This window comes from Haemorhous mexicanus, chromosome 28 (assembly GCF_027477595.1).
Source record: "Haemorhous mexicanus isolate bHaeMex1 chromosome 28, bHaeMex1.pri, whole genome shotgun sequence".
Classification (NCBI taxonomy): Eukaryota; Metazoa; Chordata; class Aves; order Passeriformes; family Fringillidae; genus Haemorhous; species Haemorhous mexicanus.
In genome coordinates this window covers 3,187,627-3,211,460 of record NC_082368.1, presented here as the reverse complement: position 1 = coordinate 3,211,460, position 23,834 = coordinate 3,187,627, and the positions used below count along the sequence as shown (strand labels likewise).

General features: G+C 41.5%; 1 protein-coding gene across 3 annotated transcripts; it reads right to left on the bottom strand.

The window, feature by feature from the left end:
- Nucleotides 1-592: 592 nt before the first annotated feature.
- BRCA1 (BRCA1 DNA repair associated) lies at nt 593-23,539 on the bottom strand. 3 transcript variants are annotated; one of them, XM_059868987.1, is made up of 22 exons: nt 23,029-23,539; nt 22,505-22,604; nt 21,980-22,033; nt 21,218-21,298; nt 20,590-20,678; nt 20,088-20,233; nt 18,957-19,059; nt 18,038-18,083; nt 17,437-17,579; nt 13,631-16,945; nt 12,851-12,936; nt 9,579-9,757; nt 9,234-9,397; nt 8,445-8,770; nt 7,755-7,842; nt 6,708-6,785; nt 6,210-6,250; nt 5,101-5,184; nt 4,655-4,709; nt 3,008-3,081; nt 2,563-2,623; nt 593-1,623 (listed from the first exon to the last, which is right to left on the bottom strand). In XM_059868987.1, exons 2-22 carry the CDS (start codon nt 22,582-22,584, stop codon nt 1,520-1,522), a joined length of 5,397 nt encoding a protein of 1,798 aa, XP_059724970.1. In that variant the 5' UTR covers nt 22,585-22,604; nt 23,029-23,539; the 3' UTR covers nt 593-1,519. The 3 variants fall into 3 exon arrangements, with proteins under 3 accessions (XP_059724970.1, XP_059724969.1, XP_059724971.1); XM_059868986.1 differs by lacking the exon at nt 23,029-23,539 and having other exon boundaries at nt 18,957-19,056; nt 22,505-22,593; XM_059868988.1 differs by lacking the exons at nt 13,631-16,945; nt 23,029-23,539 and having other exon boundaries at nt 18,957-19,056; nt 22,505-22,593.
- Between the last annotated feature and the right edge of the window lie 295 nt (nt 23,540-23,834).

Sequence of the window (23,834 nt, the reverse complement as noted above, 5' to 3'; positions counted from 1 at the left end):
CTGGTCACCCCCAAGGAGGAGCAGCAGCACCTTGGGTGTCATTCCTGTAGACAATCATCCACCTGGAGCTGGTACCTGACCTGACAGAGAGAATCTTTGCACCAACACCTGGGGACAATTTCACAAAGCAAAACAGCTTTGCTTGGCCTTTTCCTGGCCTCCAACAGGCAGGATTTAGTCCTTGCCTCCAGCTGTCCTCTGAAATGTGGATGATCAAACAGCCACTGCCAGCAGGGGCTGCAGAGATAAGAGCAGCAGCAGCTGAAGGTGAGGCTGTGCTGGGCAGCCTGGGAGCTCTGCAATTGTCACCAGGAGGGAACAGCAGCTGAGCAAACGCTGCCAGCTCTCACAGTGCCAGCAGCAATGCCTGAGCAGCCTACCTGCAGGAGAGTTGATAAGACTTTCACTTCTCAGGGTGATAGCAACTGCAGCTCTGATTGCAGCTCTGAAATTCTCATTTACATTTTTACTTTCTCTAGTAAGTCTCCACTTCCTTCCCCGTTTCAGGAGGTGGGACTAAGGTGTTTTTTCACATATGCTCAATGCAGAGACTGAGGGACTGGTTCACATAAAAGCTAAACAAGTAGGTAAATATTTGCCAAAATAATTTTATTTCTTCTGTGCATTCAAATATTTATAAACATACTTTCTGTAACTTTCCAAGACAGCAGCATCTTATCACAAAACAATTTTATGAACTTAGCTCCATTTTTTTGTGCTTTTTAAACAAGCAGTTCTGCTCCCAAAGTACAAAATTAGATATGAAATTGAATTGCTTGGCAACAGAAACAAGCGAGACATTTCCTTTCATAAAAAGCCAATTTCTTTGCAGCCTCATTTTACGAGCAGGGACTATTAGAAGCAGATATTTTTGGGCTTATCATGGGTCACCAGGATACTAAAATGCATCTATTCATTATCCTTTCACAGTGCCACATACACTTGTCAGCAATCAGCCTGACAGCACTGGTACTAAATTTTAAATCTGGTTTTAAGCCTGGTTTTAAGTCTTCCCTTCTGTTTAGACTCTATCATTGCATTTCTGGGGACCATACCTGTGTTTCTGGTTAGGTTTCTGGCACTGTGATGCACAACAGGAAAGCTGCTTGTAGAGTTTTCAACACAACCACAATCAATCAGTGGCCAAGGCTGGTGCATTAATAATCACAAAAGAGCATTCAGGGTTTGTATTTAAGCAAAATGAAAATATGGAGGTTACTCAGAGTGCAGGTATGTTTTAATTGAAACCCTGAGCCCAATATTCCCCTTTTAAGAATGCTCCCAAGCTAATGACTGTCCCCAAGTATTTAAACAGAAACTGGCTGCAGTGGCAAACAACACATCACCATTTCTCTGAGGAGGCCATATGTTACATTCTCTAACTTTTAAAATTGGTTTAACACTTATAATCTCACAGTCCTTTAAGCTAATGTAAAGCTTTAAAGAACAGAGGGCAATTCCACCTTCCAGAGGGTAATATTTCAGTCATGTTATGACTGCTAAGAGCTGCTGTTCACCCTCAGGACACGAGGTAAGCACTGAGCTCCTGGCACTGGTAGCAGGCCACGCTGTCCAGGACCCACTCCCGAGTTACCAGGGCAACGTTGCTCTGCTGCTGGATTGCTGCAAGACAAAGACAGAGAAATAAATGATGCAGCTGTTATCCAAACAAGCTTAAGGTGAGGCTACTGATGTCTTTCAGAATAAGCTGTTTGCTTTTGAAAAGGCTTGCTAAAAAGGCAGAGATGTGGCAGTGCCTGCCAAGGCAGGTAAGGCTGGGCTCCCAGAGCCAAGCAGGAAGCAGTGAACACCACAACATAAACACTGAACATAAAGAATGCACTTGTTGTCTTTTCATTTAGGATCTCAGTGACAGAGCTTTGGCTCCTGTCTGCCCAGACACACTGAGTGTGTGACAAGCAGTGAGTCTCATTAAAAGAAGCAACAGAAAATTATTGAAGTGCTTTCAGTGTTCTTCCTCATCCCAGGATCTTTTTATTTTCTCCTTTTTCCAGTGCCATGGAAACAGCTGGGTTTTTTACATCATCATCCTGCTCCTCTGTTTTGTTGGACTTCAGTGGAGCCTAACTAGCTCCCATTCCTTCCAGAACACCACTTGCACTTTCAAAGCCTCATGGTTACTCCTGAGCATTTTGCTTAAAAGAAAAAATAATGCAAAACTACATCTGTTAAAGCTTTTTAACATGACCTTTTCAGACTAAGGGAATCTTGTTCCATCTGAGGCTCTCTCCTAGATCTTATTGGTCCTCCAAGGACACCCTTCCCCACCTTTTAAATACTATTAAATTAGAAAAATTTCTGTAAAGCTGATGATACAGAGGAAGCAACAGCTTTCATCTGCCAGAGCAGCTCTTCAAACTATTGCTGGTTCTTGAAACAATATATTTGTCCTTCTAGATTTTTCTTACAAGACATACTTCCATCCCCATGAACAGAATTTTGATTTCTCTACAACCCTCTGATATTTAGCTATTCAAAGGACAGGTGTGATAAAGACACTTGATGTGAACCAGAAAGCAGCTCAGAAAAATGTTGCTTTACCTCCATAATCCACGTTTTCCTTCCAAGCATCTGGCTGCACAACCACAACTGCAGTAGAATTCTAGGATTTTAAGATAAAAAATAAAAATGCTATTGTTGTCTGTTCTTATATAATTCTCATATTTATTTATAGAGAGCATTAACTAATTTCAGAGTTTCACTTCAGAGGGGAATTTAAGTAGAGGGAGAAAGCCATCAGGTGCCAAGATTGTTTTATGATTTCTCTCCAGAAATTCTGTGACTGCACTCAGTCACTGAAAGGCTTTTGGAGCTGGAAAGGGAAGGCTCAGTGCTAATTTCAAGACAAATTAGTGACCTGGCCAGCACTAATCATGTCCCCTCTCCAAGGGAGTCTTGCAGTGAAGGCTGGCCAGGCCTAGAGCCACTGCCAGGCTGTGCAGACAGCTCTGCCAGCTGTGGGAGGTAAAAACTCCTCAGCACTTACTGCTGTGGGGCTGAACAGGTCAGGCTGCTTCACCACAGAGGCACCACAGAGCTCCACCATCCACTCCAGGTGCTCTAAGAAATCAGATGAAATCAGTCAGTCACTGTGGAATGGGCAAACAACCCCAGCAAGGGGAGAGACTGATGAATGTGACTCCATGTTCTCAGAAGGCTAATTTATTATTTTATATGGTATTATATTAAAGAGTGCTATACTCAACTATGCTAAAGAACAGAGAAAGGATTCAGACAAGGCTACAAAGAATGATAATGAAAACTCCTGACTCTCTCCAGAGTCCCAGCACAGCTGGTGGTGGTTGGTCATTAAATAAAAACAATTCACATGAAACCAATCAAACCTGCACCAGTTGGTAACCAATGTCCAAACCACACTCCAAAGCAGCAGAACACAGGAGAAGCAATCAGATAATGATTGTTTGCATTTTTCTCTGAGGCTTCTCAGCTTCTCAGGGGAAGAAATCCTGGTGAAGGGATTTCTCAGAAAATATGACAGTGACAAGTCACTTCAGTGTTTTCTCTCCCACTGAAGCTGACACTATTCCCTAAGTGTTTGTTCCAATTCACAAACCACCATCACTTGAAGATGTGAGCCTCAGTAGAAAAAGAGTTTTCTCACTTCCAGACCTGCTAGGGAACATCAACTCCCCCTCCCCTCACCCCCAGACAGGTCTGCACAAAAACAAACCCTGAAAAAAATCACAATTTATTTCCTCTTCTCATAAGGATGCAAGAGGTGAAATGGAAATTAAAAATGAGAAGTTTGAACTGTGATTATCTCTCATTAACAAAAGTAGCCAAAGTACTTAATTTGCACCAATTTGTTGAATTGGTAGTGAAGAAGATGAAGTGTCTCAAGTGTAAGAGCCAAAATTGAGGATCACTGCAGCAGGTGCAAGCACTGCATCCTCTGCAGCAATCACTGTAAATGTCAAGAAACGTGAGTATATTTCACCCAGTCAAAAATAAAGTTATATTGGATAAATCAGAAAGTATCTGCTGAATAAGCCACAAAAATGGGAAGTCAAGTACAAATATTTGAAGGAGAAAAAGAAATAATTTTTTCAAAAACTTGTAACATAACTTATTAAATTTTAAAAGTAAAAAATGAAGCTATGCTGAACAGCTTTTTCTTTATATATGAAGTTTTAGCTTTGTTAAAGTGTTTCACTCCTAACATTTGCTCCTATAGACAGGAGGCTACAATAAGGATGTCAACTGCTAGGAAAAGGGTACTCAGGAACTGTGTACTAAGACAGAAATAAAAATGCTCAAATATGAGAGATCAAGAGCATCAATACCAATTACCAGACAGCATGACATGAATGCTTTTCCTAGGTAATTTATCCAGAGATAAACTAGATAAAAGGCTGAGTTTGAAATGCAGCAAAATTGCCAGGGGCTGTCTGAGGACATCCAAATAGAAGGGAACATTTCCACTCCATTTGGAGCTAGAACTGCATAAAATTATTTACCTACACCTTACCCCATGTAGGTACTTTAAAAGTTACAGAGGAAAAGAGGTAACAAATTTCCAAGAAGAGGTCAGATGTAAAATTCTGGTGAATGCAGAGTCCCTCCAAACATTTTTTGTGTTAACCATTCATCCAATTCCACTAAAACACCTCACCTGTAGTCATGTCAGTGAAGGGTCCACAGCAACAGATCTCAAAGCCTTTAAAGATCTGAAAAGCAAGGAACATGTTAGAGTTCATAGGGGGTTTTTAAAGAGCAAAGTTTATATGCTGGTTTTCTTTTATTTGCAGGGCTTGCTATCAAGTTCTGACTATTCCACAAAGCATATCCAAAGCTTTTTGTAACCTACAAACCAAAATAATTTAAGAATAAAACTAAAAGAATATTAAAGACCACTAACCCAAAGTTATCAAAAGACAGCATTGACTCCAAGCTCAGTGAGCCCCTACAGAATATCTGCTCTGCTGCTGACAGAGCCCACCCTTCATGGATAAAAAATGATTAATTTGTACAACTCTGTGTGCAGAGAGGCTGGCAGAAGTTCCAGAAGCTCAGCCAGGCCAGAGCAGGGCAGGATTTGCATCCCTGATGTGCTTGTACCTTTCCAGTCAGGGCCTGTCTGGCCCTCTTGGGACCTTGATGGTTTCTCCCATTGATTACATCTCCTCTGACTTCAAAGCTCTCCTGGAACACAACAAAAGCAAGGAATCAGAAGTTCAGAGACTGAGAACACTTTCCTGTCAGAGTTCTGCTTCAAAACAGGAAGGTGTCAGATTTCAGAACTGAACATCTATGAATTAAAAGGCTTTGCAAGAGAAATGCTGGAGTAACAACACCCCTGCAGCCCAGGCAATTTTAAAATGGAACAAATGATACTCAAACTGTATGGTAATCTAGCAAACTAAATAAAAGACACTCCAAGACTGTAATTGTCCATCAGTAAAGTCTTATTTGATAGAAATTATCTGTATATAACATTATTTCCTTAAGCAAAGAATAGATCTTTTGCTTTATCTTATAATCTATTAATATCAGTAGGAACACTTATAAAAATATGTCTGTAACTTGACAGAAAACAGTAGGGACTCATTATGTCTGAACACCAAAGAATGCACAGGGCCTAAAGGTGGATTGTGGTCCTAGCCTTTGGTAAAACCAGAACCCAGGCTTTCAGAGCTAAAATTCCATACTGAATGTTTAGACAGCATCTGTCTGTACAATACAAAAACTCCTGAGTCCAGAACCCCAGGTTTCAGAGCTAAAATTCCATATTGAATGTTTAGACAGCATCTGTCTGTACAATACAAATGAACTCCTGAGCCCAGAACCCAGGGTTTCAGAGCTAAAATTCCATATTGAATGTTTAGACAGCATCTGTCTGTACAATACAAAAACTCCTGAGTCCAGAACCCCAGGTTTCAGAGCTAAAATTCCATATTGAATGTTTAGACAGCATCTGTCTGTACAATACAAAAACTCCTGAGTCCAGAACCCAGGGTTTCAGAGCTAAAATTCCACATTGAATGTTTAGACAGCATCTGTCTGTACAATACAAAAACTCCTGAGTCCAGAACCCAGGCTTTCAGAGCTAAAATTCCATACTGAATGTTTAGACAGCATCTGTCTGTACAATACAAATGAACCCCTAAGTCCATCATGTAACAGCATTATTTAACCCTTTGACATCTGACTCAAGATAAAAGACCTACCTCATCCAGTATTCTTCCTGCTTTAAAAGACTGAATTATCCCTAAATAAAAAGATCAGAAGAAGAGAAGTAATTTTATCCAGCCAAATGGTTCTTCTACTACCAGTACTCGACTTCACTGCTACATTAAAAGGAAGGTATTTGTACTAAAGGAATACAGTGTAACACTCAAAGTACTGCAAGAATTTTTAACCATTTATAAATAATACTAATTTTACACTAATTGATGCCATGCATTGCAAAGATTTAAATTAAGAGGGACAGAAGGCTTTTGCCACAGTGGGGAGCAGAAACAGAGTAAGTAATTCACAAAGTAAGAAGCTTGATACTGCTGCTTGTGTTTCTTAATTTTAATTTCTTCTGAAGTATTTAGAAGAAACACTGCAAAACATCAGATGGCAAGGCATGAAGAGATCCTTTTTCTTTACTGCAACAAGTGAAGCCTGCATTCCTGGCAGGAGGGCAAAGAGCATTGATCTCCAGCAGCAGTGATACCTACACTGATAACTGAGCACCCATCTTCCTCCTGCAATGCCCAGGAAATACTTCAGGGTCCTTTCACACACCAGCTCCTCATCTGCAGGGCAAACAACAGAAAAACCTCTTTTAGTTCTGCCATCAGCTGTGACGTTGGTCCCAGGATGAGGGAGGAGATGAGAATCTTGACTCCATGTTCAGAAGGCTGATTTATTATTTTATGATATAGATTAGGTTAAAACTATACTAAAAGAATAGAAGAAAGGATTTCAGCAGAAGGCTTGCTAAGAATAGAAAAGGAATGAATAACAAAGGTTTGTCTCTGACTGAGACAGTCTGGACAGCTGGACTGGGATTGGCCATTAATTAGAAACAACCAGGTGAGACCAATCCCAGATCCACCTGCTGCATTCCACAGCAGCAGGTAAGAATTGTTTACAGTTTGTTTCTGAGGCCTCTCAGCTTCTCAGGAGGAAAAATCCTAAGGAAAGGATTTTTCATAAAACATGTCAGTGACACACTAGCAAAAAAACCCAGCTCAGGGTAGCAAAGCATGTTTGCTTTTACATACAGATAAGTGCAGCAGCAAAACATCACAACTATACAAAGGTTCCAAAAATCCACTGTCATCCTACTAAACTGAAGGAAATGAGCAGAAATTATTCACATGTATTGTGAGCCCTTTTAAAATTATTCTATAAAGATAAGAGGCAAGAAAAGCATGATTTCTTTGGGAACTATCTTTGTCTCTTTTTGGTTGGTTCTGAACTACTTCACCCTAGTGTGCTGTCAACACCTGAACATTGTGAGCAAACAGCTGAAGAAACAAATAGCAAGTAACATTAACTTTGAATTACACAAGGGAAAACATGCCCTCACACTTGTCCTCTGAAACACAATGAGAAAACTCACAAGCTTAAACAAAAAACTTGCAGTAGAGAAAACAATCAATACCTTTTCCTCAAACTTATTAAATGTATGGCTGAGCTGTCTGCTTGTTGTTTAAACTGAAGGTAAAATTCTGTATGGTCTGTCAAGAGAGGATGTGGTCCCCCAGCTCCCAACAAACCTGTTTTCATGATGACATGGGTTGTTCCTTCAGTAATCTGATTAGATAAAGTGCTCTGAGTTTTTTTCACAAACTTCTGGACCAGCAACTGAAAAGTGGTTAAGAAAATAATAGTTAGCAACAGTTTTTTAACCTCCACAACAGCCCCAGTTTTTAGGAGCATAATGTAATAGGATAGTTACTTTAAAGTACCAGTTTTATGTGCTGGCACACAGAAAGTACATTTAGTTTTGGCACCATTCAACAGACTAAAGTAATGCAGAGTTCTTGGTGTGTTTTTTTTAACCCAAAAGCCAAATCCTTCTGGAAACTGAGTGCAAAACCAGGTTTATTAGCATCTCAGGATTCCTACTTACAGAATGCTCCCTATGGATCAGAAATTGGGTGAAGCAGCATCATCTGAGAACACTGGACCAAACAGCCCCAGCCCCTCCCCAGCCCCAAGGCTTTCTACAAGGCTTTGCAATCCTTTATTTCCCCCCCAGACATCAGGGATTGTTTAAAAAGTTCAAATTTCACTAAGCCTGACAGTGCCATTACAGGCAGCATCCTCCCAGCTTTAGGAGTGAAAAGTCTGACTGCAATTCCTGCAAGATCAGGTTAATCACATTTAGAGATCTCTCTACTGAGGATTTTAGTGGTAATCAGGAATTATTAACTGCTGATCTCCAAATTCTGAAATCCACTTACATGCTCACTGTGATTCAGACCTGAGACCACAATTGACATTTTCTTCCTCTTGGTCCCCACAGGATTTGTAGCATTTTCTTTCCCAGTTGAATTGTGCAGAAGAGGCACAGGAAAACATTCACTGCTCTTCAATTTGTGTGCTGGGCCACAGCTTTTCTCAGTGTTCTGAGCCATGACAGGCCCAGCTGTGGCTTCTGCAGTTTGAGGGGTAAAAAGCCTCACAGAAGAGGAAGAGTTAACTGGACTCTGGGTCTCATTTCCAAAAAGATCTGATGAGACAGATGCACTGTTTGGTCTGCTCTCAGATTTCTGCTCCTCTGCATTTTCTGAAGGAAACAAGAAATTACTCCTTGAGAAAACTGCATTTTTCTTGTAGTCATGGCAGAAGGTTGTTGCTCTTTCTTTTAGGTTCAAATTCTGCAGTTACTTCCTCTCCTTTTGTGTTTATTACTTCATCTTTGCCTCCAACATTACTTTTTCCTGATCTATAGACAAGACACTAGAATACCTGTGGAACTTTGAGCAGCATATTTGTCAAACTGTCTGAATTTAGAAGTGAGACAGAAAAACTCCTGTTAGTGTCAGAAAGCTGTCACACCCCATTTGATGGGCAGCCACACAGCTGGGCTACCAAAGCAGCAACACCTTTTTCAAATTACCAGAAACATATAAATTAAAATCATGGATTTACAGGAAAAAGTTGTATCTTGCTGATATATAAAAACATGAAAAGAACAGGAGAAAAGCACCAGAAATGCAAAAGCACTGGGTTTTTCTCTTCAATGTTACCTGCTTCAGGCTGGCACTGCCTGGGTTCCTGCACTGCCTCCTGCACAGCTTTTGTCTTTTCAGAGGGAGTTTTGTTCTTCAGAGCACTCTCACACTCAGGGCCTTTCTGCAGATCTGATCTCTTCCTTAAAGAGGATTTAGAGAGATTCTCCAATTCTGGAGACCTTGAGAGAGGGAAATTGATTTTAATACTCTTTTCACTCTTTTAAGCATCAGAAAAATGTAGCAACAGTGAAATTATTGTAATTTCCCAGAAGCTCAGAGACACTTAAGATTTTTATTTTTAAATAAAAATTAAGAAATAAACATAAATAAACCCCCAAAACTCCAAACAAAACCACTGACCTGTTATTTTTTTCTCTTGTTTGATCCATTTCAGATGCTGCTTCAGTACTGGAATGTGGCAGTTCCCTCTGGACAGGTAAAACTTCACAGCTCTGGCTCCCATTCTGCTTTAGCACTGCTTCAAGTGCAGCCATTTCTTGCTGAAGTTTTTTCAGGCTGTTTTGCATTGCATTCTTTTGCTGCAAAAGAGCACAAGAATGCCAACATAAGCAAACTCGGGATTCATTTCTTTAAGAAACACTTGAAAATTACAAATAGCAAAATGGTTTTGAATTAAGTTTTTGCCTCATGTTGAAAAGGTGACTGTGGTGCTTTTGCTGTAACAAATAGTGCCCACATCCAGAATCAGAAGCAAAACCACCCAAACAACCACACACTCATTTTGCCAGTCATGTTGTTTCAGTTTAGGTGTCTCAGTTTAATCAGTGAGAAAACAACACAATTCCTGCACAAATTTATTTGAAAATAATTCTGCCCAAACTCCAGTAGTAGCTCAATCCATGATGCTCATTATTAAATTCTAAATTGAGTCTTCATTTTCCACAGTTACTAAAAGTCTCAAAGATCATTTAAAGGACTAAAACATTTCATAATATTCTTCCTTCTGTTCCTCCTCAAAAATTATATTACATGATCAAAACCATGCCATGGGCAGATCCTCATAAGAACAGCTCAAAGGGTTTCAAAAGACCTTTTTAAAAACCCAAACCCTTTACATGATGAAGCAATCTGCACAGAACTGAACATTTCATTTGTAGCTCCAGCACTGGCCCCGTGTGGAGCCTCTTTGTACTGACCCCATAAAAACTCCCAAGCAAACAGAAAACCATCACCAGAGCACAAACCCCAACCCCACAGCCCCAGGGCCATTAATCATCCAGCCTGGGCACATCCCAGTATCTCCATCCATGAGGCTACAGAAGGAACAGGGTCCTGCCAGCTGCACATTTCACACTGATGCTGCAAACAGGAGAAGCACCCCTAATGCACAGAAATTAAATTCACTGTTTTTTTTGGACATACATAAAGCCTGTAGGGCTGAAAATGCTGAAGAGAGAGTTGGCATAAGACCACAGGACAAAGGAAATCCCCAAAGCAAAACAAAAACCCCAAGCCCCTAACCCTCAGCTGAAGCCCCAGCCCAAACCACCCAATACACCCAGAGAGCACCAATATTAAATTCACTTTTTTGGGACATCCATAAAGCCCACAGGGCTGGTAATGCTGAAGAGAGAGTTGGCATAAGAGTTATCTTAAAGTCACACAGGACAAAGGAAAACCCCAAAGCAAAACAAAAACCCCAAGCCCCCAACCCTCAGCTGAACCCCCAGCCCAAACCACCCAATACACCCAATAAAGCACAGAAATTAAATTAACTTTTTTGGGACATACATAAAGCCCACAGGGCAGAAAATGCTGAAGAGAGAGTTGGCATAAGAGTTATCTTAAAGTCACACAGGACAAAGGAAAACCCCAAAGCAAAACAAAAACCCCAAGCCCCTAACCCTCAGCTGAACACCCAGCCCAAATCAATAAATACACCCATAGAGCACAAAAATTAAATTCACTTTTTTTTGGACATACATAAAGCCCACAGGGCTGAACATGCTAAAGAGAGAGTTGGCATAATACCTTCCTTAAAGCCATGTAGAACAAAGGAAAACCCCAAAGCAAAATGCAAACCCCAAGCCAAGCCCCCAACCCTCAGCTGAACCCCCAGCCCAAATCAATAAAGATGCCTCTGAAGCACAAAAATTAAATTAACTTTTTTTTTTGGACATACCTGAAGCCCACAGGGTTGAAAATGCTAAAGAAAGAGTTGGCATAATACCTTCTTTAAAGTCACACAGAACAAAGAAAAATCCCAAAGCAAAACAAAAAACCCCAAGCCCCTAATCCTCAGCTGAACCCCCAGCCCAAATCACCCAATACACCCAGAGAGCACAAATATTAAATTCACTTTTTTGGACATCCATAAAGCCCACAGGGCTGGTAATGCTGAAGAGAGAGTTGGCATAAGAGTTATCTTAAAGTCACACAGGACAAAGGAAAACCCCAAAGCAAAACAAAAACCCCAAGCCCCCAACCCTCAGCTGAACCCCCAGCCCAAATCACCCAATACACCCAGAGAGCACAAAAATTAAATTCACTTTTTTTTGGACATACATAAAGCCCACAGGGCTGAAAATGCTAAAGAGAGAGTTGGCATAATACCTTCCTTAAAGCCATGTAGAACAAAGGAAAACCCCAAAGCAAAATGCAAACCCCAAGCCAAGCCCCCAACCCTCAGCTGAACCCCCAGCCCAAATCAATAAAGATGCCCATGAAGCACAAAAATTAAATTAACTTTTTTTTTTTGGACATACATGAAGCCCACAGGGTTGAAAATGCTAAAGAGAGAGTTGGCATAATACCTTCTTTAAAGTCACACAGAACAAAGAAAAATCCCAAAGCAAAACAAAAAACCCCAAGCCCCTAATCCTCAGCTGAACCCCCAGCCCAAACCACCCAATACACCCAGAGAGCACAAATATTAAATTCACTTTTTTGGACATACATGAAGCCCACAGGGCTGGTAATGCTGAAGAGAGAGTTGCTATAGGACCTACCTTAAAGTCACACAGGACAAAGAAAAACCCCAAGCCTCTAACCCTCAATTTGATTTCTCTACTTCTCTTTATCAGAACCCCCAGCCCAACTCACCCAATTTTCCACTACTTTATGGCCCCATAAAGTCAGGCCACTGAGCAGCATTCAGAATTTTAACAGCAGACAAAAAATACACTGCTAGCCACACCTTTGATCAGGCACTGCCTGCTGGGACTTGCACCTATAATGCTCTAATATGGAATTATTTGATTTAATCTTCACACAGAGGAGATAAGTCTCTGCTTCTAAATATCATATTGTAATAAATCTACTCCTTATCACCAAATTCTTATATATTGCTCTCATTAAAGGTTTTAATACAGGGAGCTGACATTTCCAGCACTGGCCAAGTGTGGAGATGCATTAATTAGCATCCCCCATAATTAAGCCCTGTAACCAATAGCACAAAATAAGCTGTGGCCATTGCAGTGTAAGGTCACCAGGGGAGGAAAAGATGGACAAATAATGGCAGAGAAGCAGCTCTACAGATCCTCATTAGTTATTTTTTTGGAAGTAATTTAGTGATAAAGAATTATGATGAAAGGAATTTTCCACTGTATTCACAGCTTGCTTATCTCCTGGAATGCAAGCTGCTCCTGCACTCAGTGCATGAGCTCACTCACCTGTGTGGTGAGGATTTCACCCTGAGAGAATGCTCCACAGGAATCTTCCACAATACTCATTTCACTGTCAGATCCAGAAGCTTCACCTTGAAGAAGGTAGGGAAAAAAAAAAACCCTGGGTTAAAGAAAAAACTCCACCAAACAACAACAAACCAACCAACATTATCCATAATTTCTTAGCATATGGAAGTTTTAGAGAACTAAAAATTAGGACACTAAAGTGACAAGTTTTGAAAGTGTTGAAGTTAGAACAACTTTAGTGAATTTAGTTAGTTCCTTTAAGTGAAGATTCAAAGAATACCTTGTCACACACATGACAAAGTAAACAGAATTCAGTGTTTCAACAGAATTCTCTTTCAACAGGGATGAAAGAGTCCTGAACATTTACAAAGGCCATAAAAAAGGCAAAACATTCACTAAAAAATTCTACAGCCAATTTCAACAAACATTTCATCTGGGGAAAAAGCTTGGATGGGCTGTGATTTTGCAGACAATGTAAGTATCCCATTGCAGTAAGAGAAACAGCATTTCCCTCAAACATGAATTCCCTCAGAGTCTCTAATGCCCAATCTGTTCACTTGTGCTCTGAACAAAGAACACTGGAAGAATATAATTTTCAGGAAATAAACCACTGAGGGGTTTTTGTTTGATTAAGATTGATACATTCTTCCAGAAGAGCAAGCACCCCTTAAATACAGAACAAAATTTCCATGCACACACCAAAAACCTTGCTGTAAGGACATTTTAAACAGCTGCAGAGAGAAATATCTTGGTTTGTACCTAGATTTGCTCCCATGTCTGGGTCTTCTTGGCTCTCATCTTTGGTTTCCTTCAGCCCCTCATTAGAATTATGAGAAGTTTCTTTACTGTCATTTACACTGCTCATTTGTTTGGACACCTGAGCTTGTGGCAGATGTTTGCTCAGCTCTTGTGCTCCATTAAGTGATTCCTCAGACATGTTGGACTGGGAGGAAAATAAGTTGACAGAGCATTCTGACTCCTGGCTTGGTGAAGCACACACAGGACCTAGGGCAGCTTCTGGCACTTTCTGCTCAACATTGCCATCGTGACTGACACTGAGGGGCAGCACACTGGGGCTCCCTGGACACTCTGCCCCTGGAGACTCCACCACAGATGCCATTTGTTTATCAGTCTGCAAAGGTGTGCTTGCTGATTTGCTGAAGATGAATGCCCTAAAGCATGGCAGCTCCTCATCCTCACAGGACTCTTCATCTGAAGATGGCAGTTTCTGCACTCGCCTGCGAGACCTGTGAGCACCTCGAGGTCCTGGCTGAGAGCTTGCACTTCTGCTCTGCAGCTCTGCACTGGCACTTTTCACAAACACTGCAGATTGCTCTTTCCTATCAGGTTCACACAGGCTGGTGTTCTCCTCAATGTCAGTGTCAGAGCACAGTAAGGCATTGGGGGTTTCAGACAAACCTGTAAGATCCCAATTCTCCCCAAGAGGTTCTTCCAGAGCCTCTGCAGCTGAACACTCGGGCACTGCTGGGCTAACACTTTGGGCTGCTTCTTCTTCATTCCCCTTTACACGTTTTCTTTCTCTTTTGCTACTTTTTGTCCTAGTGACTTCACAGCTGAGTTCAGCAGGGCTTTGCTGACAAGTTGCAGAACAAACCATTGATGTGGATTGGAAATGTAGAATTGGTCCTGTGCCATCAACAACTTCAGTCTTTCCTGCCTGATTGCTTTCTGAACTGAAGCTGTTTTCCTGGCCTGTGTTTAAATCATTTTGCCTGGAATCATGCTCCTCTGTGTTACTCTGGTCACTCTGGCTTCCATCACTTTCAATGGGATTCTGTCTCAACTCATTTTCTGTCCCTGTCTCATTTGACACTGGCATTTCATTGCCCTGCTCCTCTTGCAGCAATCCACTGTGCTCAGTCTGAGCAGTCCCTGCTCTTGCTGGTGTCAGAGTCCCCTCCTCTGCAGCCTGTGAAATGCCATCCCTGTGCTCTCCTGTGCTGACAGCAAAGCAAGGCACAGGATCAACATGTGCAGACTCACAGGTCTTAAGCTCCTCTTTCTCAGAAACCCTGCTCAAGTTTTGATCAGCTTTCTCCTCTTGCTGTAATTGTTTGCTAGCCTTATTTTCTACCTGAGCAGCACATGCTAGATTGAAGGTTTCAGAAGGAGGATTTTCCAATGCACGAGTCTGAAAAAGGCTGAAGGAGGAACGCTTGGGGTGCCTGAATATATTCCTCAGATATTGTGTGTCCAAGTCACTGTCTTCAGCTTCCTTAGTCAATTCCAAAACATTTTTAGCCACTGGCAACTTCTCAGCTTTGAAGTCCTCTGGAACATCTTGTGAATCATGCCCACAATCTGGGGGAGAAGCAGTAGGTGATTCAGTGACCTCCTCAGTCTGGGGAGAGGCAGTTTGCCCAGCAGGCACTGAAGGAAGCTGTAGGAGGAGGGGGCTACCAAGTATTTCACTGTCTTGAGAACCTGTATCAGGCACAGTGGAACCACAGTTTGAAGGCAGACATGAAGGACTGAACAGACTCTGTCCAGCTTCTGCAGTGTCAAATAAATTCTTTAGATTACCCTGCACTTCATTTGCTTGCAGATCACCTCCCTCCAAAACAGTGACTGGCCTGTAACTCAACTCATCTTGAGGCTCACACAGGTCTCTGCACTCAGCAGAGTGAGCTGCCACATTCCTTTGGTCTCTAGAGACAGACCTTCCATGATCACTGTTATTTCTGGCTCCCTTTACTCCTTTCCTTGTTTCCTTTGCCATTTCCTCAGACAGTAACTGAAGCCTTCTGCTGCGTCTGACTGGGTTGTGCTCAGGATCAGCTTTCCTGGGCTCTCCACTGCTTGGGTAGCTGTCAATCTGTGGCTCAGCTGGATCAGGGAAAACAGAGCCTCTGTCCACTACTAACTGTAGAGCACACATGGTTCTGCTAGAATGCCTGCATCTTTTTGCTGCAGAACTTCTCTTTTTGGTGCTTTTCTGATCACAGTTATACACTTCTGGTTCTCCATCACAGTGCTTGGCAGTGACCTTCTCAGTGGCTTTCTTCCACGTGCACTCTCCTCCTTCCTCAGCTTCTGGTAATGTATTATTTGCTCTATTCTGGGAGAGGTTACTCTCATTAACAGCAGCACTTTCATCACATCCTTTCTTTTCAGCCTCTCCAAGGCCCCCATTAACACTTTGAGGGTCCCCATCTGCCTTTTCTGTGTCTTTTTTCTTGATGAAATCCTCAGGCTGCAGGACACAGGCAGTCTTCCTCTTCCGTTTCAGTCTGTCTTTGCTGAAATCCTTCAGGCACTTAGCAGCAGCCACATCTTCCTTTTCTCTAGTAGGCAAAATGTCTCTCAAGGTAGAAGGGGGATTTGATTTCCTCCCTCTCTTGTATGTTTTGCCAAATATTTTGTCTTTAATGTTTTCTGCTGTTTGTTTTGACCACCTCTTTCTTCCTTCCACTGCTGTAATTTCCATGGAATCTGCCATAGAGTCAGTCCTTGCTGAAATACAGGACTCTTTATCTGATAAACACAGATCTCCTACACCTGAAACATCAGCTGAGGCAGCAGACTCATCCACTGAAGAACTGGAAGACAAAACCTCATTGCTTTTTGAAAACCATTCGTTGACTTTCTGAATGCTCTGCTTCAGTCTCTTCTTGGAGACTTTATTCAGGGTGGCAGAGTGAAGTTTCTCTGCCTGAGGTAGCTCCTCCAGAGGAGGTTCCTTGTCCTGGGAAGAGTCATTCTCAGGTTCATATCCCTCTACAGCTTCCACACTTTGTACATCAGTATCCCTTTCCCTGCTTTTATCCAGCCTGCTCTCTGAGCTATCTTCTAAATCAGACTCTTGGTGTTCACTGTTGTGCTGGCTTTGCTGTTCATCCATTTCTTCTGTGTTCTTAAAGAATGACATGTCCCCATTCAGGGTGGGACTGGCATCCCCTGCTCTGTCACACTGCTCTGGGAGCAGCTCTGCAGCAAGAACATCCAAAGGAGAACTCTGGCATTCAGTCACATTCACTTGGGCAGGTTTGGCACATTCAGTGATGCTCTGTGTGCTTTTCTTGCTCAAACATTCCTTTGAGACATCACCTTCACCTGTTAGATTTATAGGTGTAATCAATTATTAATCTCTATTTTACACACACAAGCACAAGAACAAACTTAATGGCTACTTTGTTTAAAAAAACCTACTCTTATTTCCCCCCCTAACCAGAATATTGCACTGCACAAATCTCCCTCTGGAGAAAGGCAGAAAGATCATATTACATGTTCTTCTAAATTTTGACATGAAGAAGAACATTACATGTTCTTCTAAATTTTGACATGAATTACTAGCCAGTGCTTTTTCATCTGCAATACACTCACACAGAAGAGATTAAGTTTTGGACTTTTCCTTCCTGTTCCTGTGTATACAACATCCCTGTTTGTATCTAGGCTACAGGAACAGTCTTGTGTTAGCTGCAGGCATTAACAGAACTTCACTATACAAGACTGGAAGCATGTATTTGTGTACACAATCATGTGAAATAAAAATGTTGTGGTCTCTTTCAGGCTTAATCACCTCTGTCACCAAAATAACAACACACCTAGGATATCTGGCAGTGTTACTTCTTTGGCACACAGCTTGTCAGGCTGTGCATTACAAGAATTTTCATTCTCTTTCTCAGCACTCTCAAGTTCTTCCAGTCTTTCTTGAGAAGAAATCTGAGCTGCTTCTTTGTCTTCAAACCTGTTGGGAAAGGAAATCTACTCTCATTACAGATAAAACCATAAGAGACAGAATAGAAGATAATTATTTTTCTGTTTTTGCTCTCTGAAATAGTTTCTGGAGAAGTCAAACTGCACAACTGACACCACAACCAGATCTCTTCTGAGTTGCAGGCCATTTCTTTAAAAGATTCTCTTGTGCAATCCTGAATTTAGCATTTACTTTCTAAAGCACAGTGCCTACTTTTCTATGGAAGATCTATGGCCACAACAAAACATTTAGAAAAAAGTTTTAAAGCATGAAATATGGCAAGCTGTTGGAATTCAGCTCCCCATTCTACCCTCATGCCCTCAAAGGTGAAAACCATTTGTCTGCTTAAGAATGGTATCAGTCCTGTGCTAAGAAAGTAGAACACAGGCAATGAGAATATTGAGCTACTGTCTGTAGAAAATATGAATTCCTTAATCACTTTTACTTACCCAGTTTTGCTTGTCTGTTTAAAAAACTCTTCAGATGATTCAGAGCCTGAAAACAAATAATCTGTTACTCTGCTTGGAATGATTCAGGAAAAGGTGACTTGCCAGATTCAGAGGTTATCTGAATATCTCACATACATGCCTACTCCTTCCTAGAGCTAGATGCTTTCACCTTTCAGCAGATAAAATACTTCACAATTGAACTTGGTTTTATCTGATTAGAATGATTTCCATGTATAACTATCTACATGGCTCCAGCATCAAACTGTATTTAAACACAGTGACTGGTAACTAAGAGTTAATCACCTAAAAGTTACTTTCTAATTTATACACAAAACAGCTACCAGTATTTAGAATTTTGAGCTGGAAGTCAAATATATTCAGATGTCTCTCACAGATCCTTTGATCCTGGCAGATGCAATAAGGGAAAAAGTGAGGAAACAAACTCAATTCCCTCCTTGAAGGAACAGCATAAAAAATAAGTTATACATGGCATTTGTCTTTTTTCTCATAGCAGTAAGCACCAGATGAAATAAAATTCTGAAAAGCTAGGATAGATAGCAAAAAAATATTAGTATCTCAAATGCATTTCATCCTCATCTCAAGCACTGGTGACAAGGTTTAGTATTCTTCAGAAAGCAGTGGTTACCTTTGGCTGTAATTTTTTGCCCATCTGTAAATAGCTTCTCTGAATTGTGTACACCAAGGCTTAAGGGTTCACTACAGCAGCATTATTTGCCATGATATAATTATGTAAAAAACCCTTCTGATTTACCAGCTTGGAATTGTCCATAATTTGTCTCTGTTGTAATTCTGTTAAGTAGAAATTAGTGTTTATAAAGACTTTGAACATAATCACCTTTCATTACTTTGTAAGCATTGTACATAGGATCAGTTTGTGTGGATTTAGAACAGATCTTACCAAACTCTATAAAAGTACCCTTGTGAGAACCAGATTTCTGGGGTTTGTTTCTTGGGTGACACATTTTGGCATCTGTAAGCTGAATATTCACACTAGCTTCCTGCTGACAGGAGAACAGAAAGGAATAGTTATTTACAACAGTGGGACATTAAAAAAAATCATAGCTATTTAAATTTTAACAGGGTGCTGATATAAATACTTAGCTCATATGCATTGGTAGCTTCTATGCACAAGAGAAGTGATTTATCATATTGACAGCAGTGGTGAAATGTGTCAAAAGAAACAATCCATCATGCATTGAACAGATCAAATCATGAACAGCTTGATCTTACATTCTGTACTGTCCAACATTCTATTCAGCATTAAGCAGATGAAAACAGAAACACCATGCCATGGACAGTCACACACACAGCAAATAGCCCAAGCTGGGGAATGCCTTGTGAATTCTAAGACATAGTTGTGATCTTGCCCCTAAAAAGGTAAAAACCCTTTTGTTGCTCTGATTTTTTAAAGATTTTCTAAGCCTTTTGATGTTGACATTCTTGTAGAGAACTTTCTCACACAATTTCTGTGAATAACTCATTGTTTTCCATTCTTTTATAGAGGAGGAGAAATTTGATGGACTGTTGGTTTGTCCAGTGTCATTGGAGAGGTGGCACTGTCACCCTCCAATCCACTGTCACTTTTGGAAAACTGTAAATGTTGGAGTCAGAAAATAAACTTCCCTTTTTCTCTTCACCTTGAGAAGAGTGGTGTGTGCTTGTGTTCTTTTGTGTCCTACAGCAACACCCTTTTACCAAAAAGGGTAAAAACCCTAGACAGCCTCATGGAACAAGCAGGTGGATCAAGTTTTCAATCCTGGTTTCAGTAGCAGACTGTGTTATGGCAATATTATGTATAAGTTCAGGTCATTTCATGTAAACATCCTTCTCAAGTAGGTCAGGAAGGCAAAAATATACAAACATTCTTGTCCAGATTACTCAGATCAAACAACAATCTGAGATCAGCTCCAAATCTCCTACTTCATTCTCTTAGGTATATGCACTTATACACATTCCAAATTTTTAAAATGGAATTAACATATTCCATTTTTAAACAATCCACAAAAATAAAATGGGAAAAAGCAGTTACCAAGGTGAAGTTTTCTTGTCCATTTCCTTTAGAACATTTCCTCCTGTTTCTGAAGCCCTTACTTTGGATGACAGAACTTTCTTTACACAGGGACTCAGCAGCAGTGGCTTCCGTGGATGTTTTAGGAAAGTGATGACTCTTTAAAACTAAAACATGTTATTAGGTAAAAAAAAAAATAAAATTTACACTGAGAATGACTCAAGTATTATATATTAATGAAATAGACTCTGTGCATTTCGTGCATATACAGCTAAAAAATGTTTCTTCAAGAAAGAAATCTTGGTGAATTACTAGTCTGATTATTCTTTCTGAGCACTCAAGTAATAATTAAGATCTTGATCCTCCCAACTAATTTTCTCAACCAATTTTGGTTATATAGATAATCTACCAAGATCTAATTCCAGTTATTTTAGAATGGGATGCCTTTTAATAATCATGATATGTCAAAACATTATTTAAAAAAAAACCAAACCAACTGGGGACATACATTCACAACACTTACACTTCACTCCAGTGTCAAGCTCAAAAGCATGGATAGTTTCCAACAGTCCTTCAATTAGTTGCTTAAATCTGGAATTTTCTTTCAGACTTCTGAAATAACACCAGCACTTCAGTTATTTTAAGACAAAAGAACAGGCTAACTATAAATATTTCTAGAATTTTGGCTGAACCAGTTAAGGGGTATAACTCCAAAGTGGAAGATGAGACAGGAAGAAATTGTTGCCAAGGAATAACAAATTCCCCCAAAGAACCATTACTATGGGAATTGAAATTATCACAAAAGTGAGCATATCATTTTCTCATACAGGTTTAGCAGAGAGAAATCAGTTGCAAGGGTTAAACACCAATGTAGCACAGACACTTGTTGAGAGAGGTGTGTTCACCTGGAAAAAGCTCACAATGAGGCAAGATACTACATTTACTCCTTTAGAAATAGACAGCTTACAAAAAAACCCATTTTCTTTTGTATTTCAGAAGAAAAATAAACAAATAAATATATTCAAATATATTATGCTAGTAATTAAATAAAAATAAATATATTATGCTAATATATTTTAAGCCTATTGTTAATCTTTCCTCAGAGCTCAACATCTCATCCTCCAGTCCCCTCACAAAGATGATTTCCTCACCTCTTGGTAACTTCAGTCTTACACAGAGGACACTCCACCACACCTTTTTTCTTTTTGTTGATGAGTTTGAACATGCAGAATCTAGAAAGAAAGAACACTTGTGATGGTAACAAGAGAAGGATATAATTTTCCCTAAAAGTGACTATGCACATTCACCACTTAGTGAATCAAGGGTGCTTTCCTGTTCTGGGGTTACAGTGAGTTAATTGATCCCCTTTGATGCATTTGGAAGTTGCAGCTCTCTCTTCTACAGAATTGACTTTTTCCCCTCAAGTAGCTACACATAAACTTATCAAAACACAGCATAAACACATGATTAGTACTGAAGAAATATATATGGCAATAAAAAACAGTACAAATGGAATGAAAAATTATAAACCCAAAACCATTATATATGGAAATTAAAAATTTCTTTCCAGAAATAAAGAACACTTGTGATGGTAACAAGAGAAGGATATAATTTTTCCTAAAAGTGACTATGCACATTCACCACTTAGTGAATCAAGGGTGCTTTCCTGTTATGGTGTTACAGTGAGTTCATTGATCAACTTTAACACCTTTTAAAGTTGCAGTTCTCTCTTCCACAGAATCGATTTTCACCTCAAGTAGCTGCACATGAAGTTACCAAAACAGTATAAACACAGGATTAGCACTGAAGAAACATAATTAAAACTGGTATATATGGAATTAAAAATTATAAACCCCAAACCATTATATATGGAAATTAAAAACTGCATTGCCCTTGCAAGTTTTCAAACCTACCTGCAGAATATGTGATCACATTTTGTTGAAACAGGCTCCTGCACCACCTCCAGGCTACAAAGAGGGAAACACAAACAAGAGCACTGAGGTTATAGACTTCAACCAGAACCTTTGCTATTTCAATATCTGTTTGCATTAAAGAAATGTGAGATATTAAATGAACAATAAATGCAACATTACAGAATTACAGACCCCATTTACCTTTCAGAGACAAGGGACAAAAGCCACACAGCTTTACAAACAATCCTCTAATCCAATCAGATGTATTTTTTTCCCTCACTGAACAGAGGACTGACACATTCAGGTTTTATTAGAAAAGCAAAATATAGAACATAAGAGCAAAATGTAAGTTTTTTCTTGCACTTTCTCACTTGAGCCTTACAAAACATCAATATATTTAGTTCTAAGCACAAATCTCATTGTTTTCTGGTAAGCCATAGAACTGACAAAGCATTTTCAAAGAAATGAGAATAAAAAACCATACCTCCAAAAAATTAACCATACTAATATTATTCTCTAACATACCATATTGGGCACTCCAAGTTCTTCTGCATAGCAGAGAGCACATTTTGTACTTGTCCAATAGTAATCACTGAGAAGTCCATCCTTCACATCCAAAAATAGTCTGCAGAAAAAAACCACAACATTATCAGCTTTGTTTCTGCAAGAAATTCTGTGTCTCCCACGACTATGCTCCCTCTCCCACGGCTCTGCTCCAACTGCAGCATGGTATCAAATTGTTCTTACTTAACATTTTACAGTACGGAGGGGTTCTTACTCTGAATGTTTGCAGTTAAAACCCTTCGAATTTTGTACCCAAAGGAGCGCCCAGAAAGGGTTTATTCAGGTGAAATTCAGCAAGAGCACAAAGTAGCGAAAGCGAGGGGTTTGCTGGCTGGGAAAGGGGCAGAGCCGAGGGCAGACAGGTCATGCCAAGGAGCCAGGGCGGACCCACACGAGCCTGAGAGTCACAGCGAACCCTGAAAACAAAGAGAAACCGCCCGGGACCGGCCCTGCAGCGAGGCCTGTCCGCACGCTGAGAAGCGTACCGGCACCGGGGAGGGACAGCGGGCAGCGCCGTGGCCGGTGCGGGCAGTGCCAGGGCAGGGCCCGTGCCGGTGCGGTCAGAGCCAGGCCGGTGCGGTCCGGGCCGGTGCGGTCCGGGACGGTGCGGTCAGAGCCGGGCCGGTGCCGGTGCCAGGGCGGTCAGGGCAGGGCTGGCGCGGTCGGTGCCAGGGCAGCACCGGTGTCGGTGCGGTCAGCGCCCGGGCAGTGCCGGTGAGGTCCGGGCCGGTGCGGTCAGTGCCAAGCTGAGGCGGGTGCCGGTGTCGGTACGGTCCGGGTCAGGCCGGTGCGGTCAGCACCAGGGCAGCGCCGGTGTCGGTGTGGTCAGTGCCAAGTCAGAGCCGGGCCAGGCCGGTACGGGTACGGGTGCCGGTGCCGGTGCCAGGGCGGTCAGGGCCAGGCCGGTGCCGCCGCGGTCAGGTCAGGGCCAGGCCATTGCGGTGCCGTGCCCGTCTCCCCTCAGCGCTCCCCGCGCTGCCTTTCGCGCCCTCCCCGCCCCGCCGCGCGCAGCCAATCCGGGGCCGCGGAGACGGCGCGTGCCCCTGCAGCGCCCCCTGACGGGCTCCTTCCCCTCGGAGGGGCGGGGCCGAGCCGGCCTGCTTGGCTCTGATTGGCTCTGGTTGGCAGCTGATTGGCCTTCCCGGCCACGTGATCAGGCGTGCGCAGGCGCTGCCGCGGCGCAGTTGCCGGACGTGCGTGGCCGCGGTGCGCGCGAGCGCGCCCGGCTGTGTTTATTGTTGTTGTTTCGCGACTGCTGTGGCTCCGCCCCGACCAATCATAGCGGAGGACT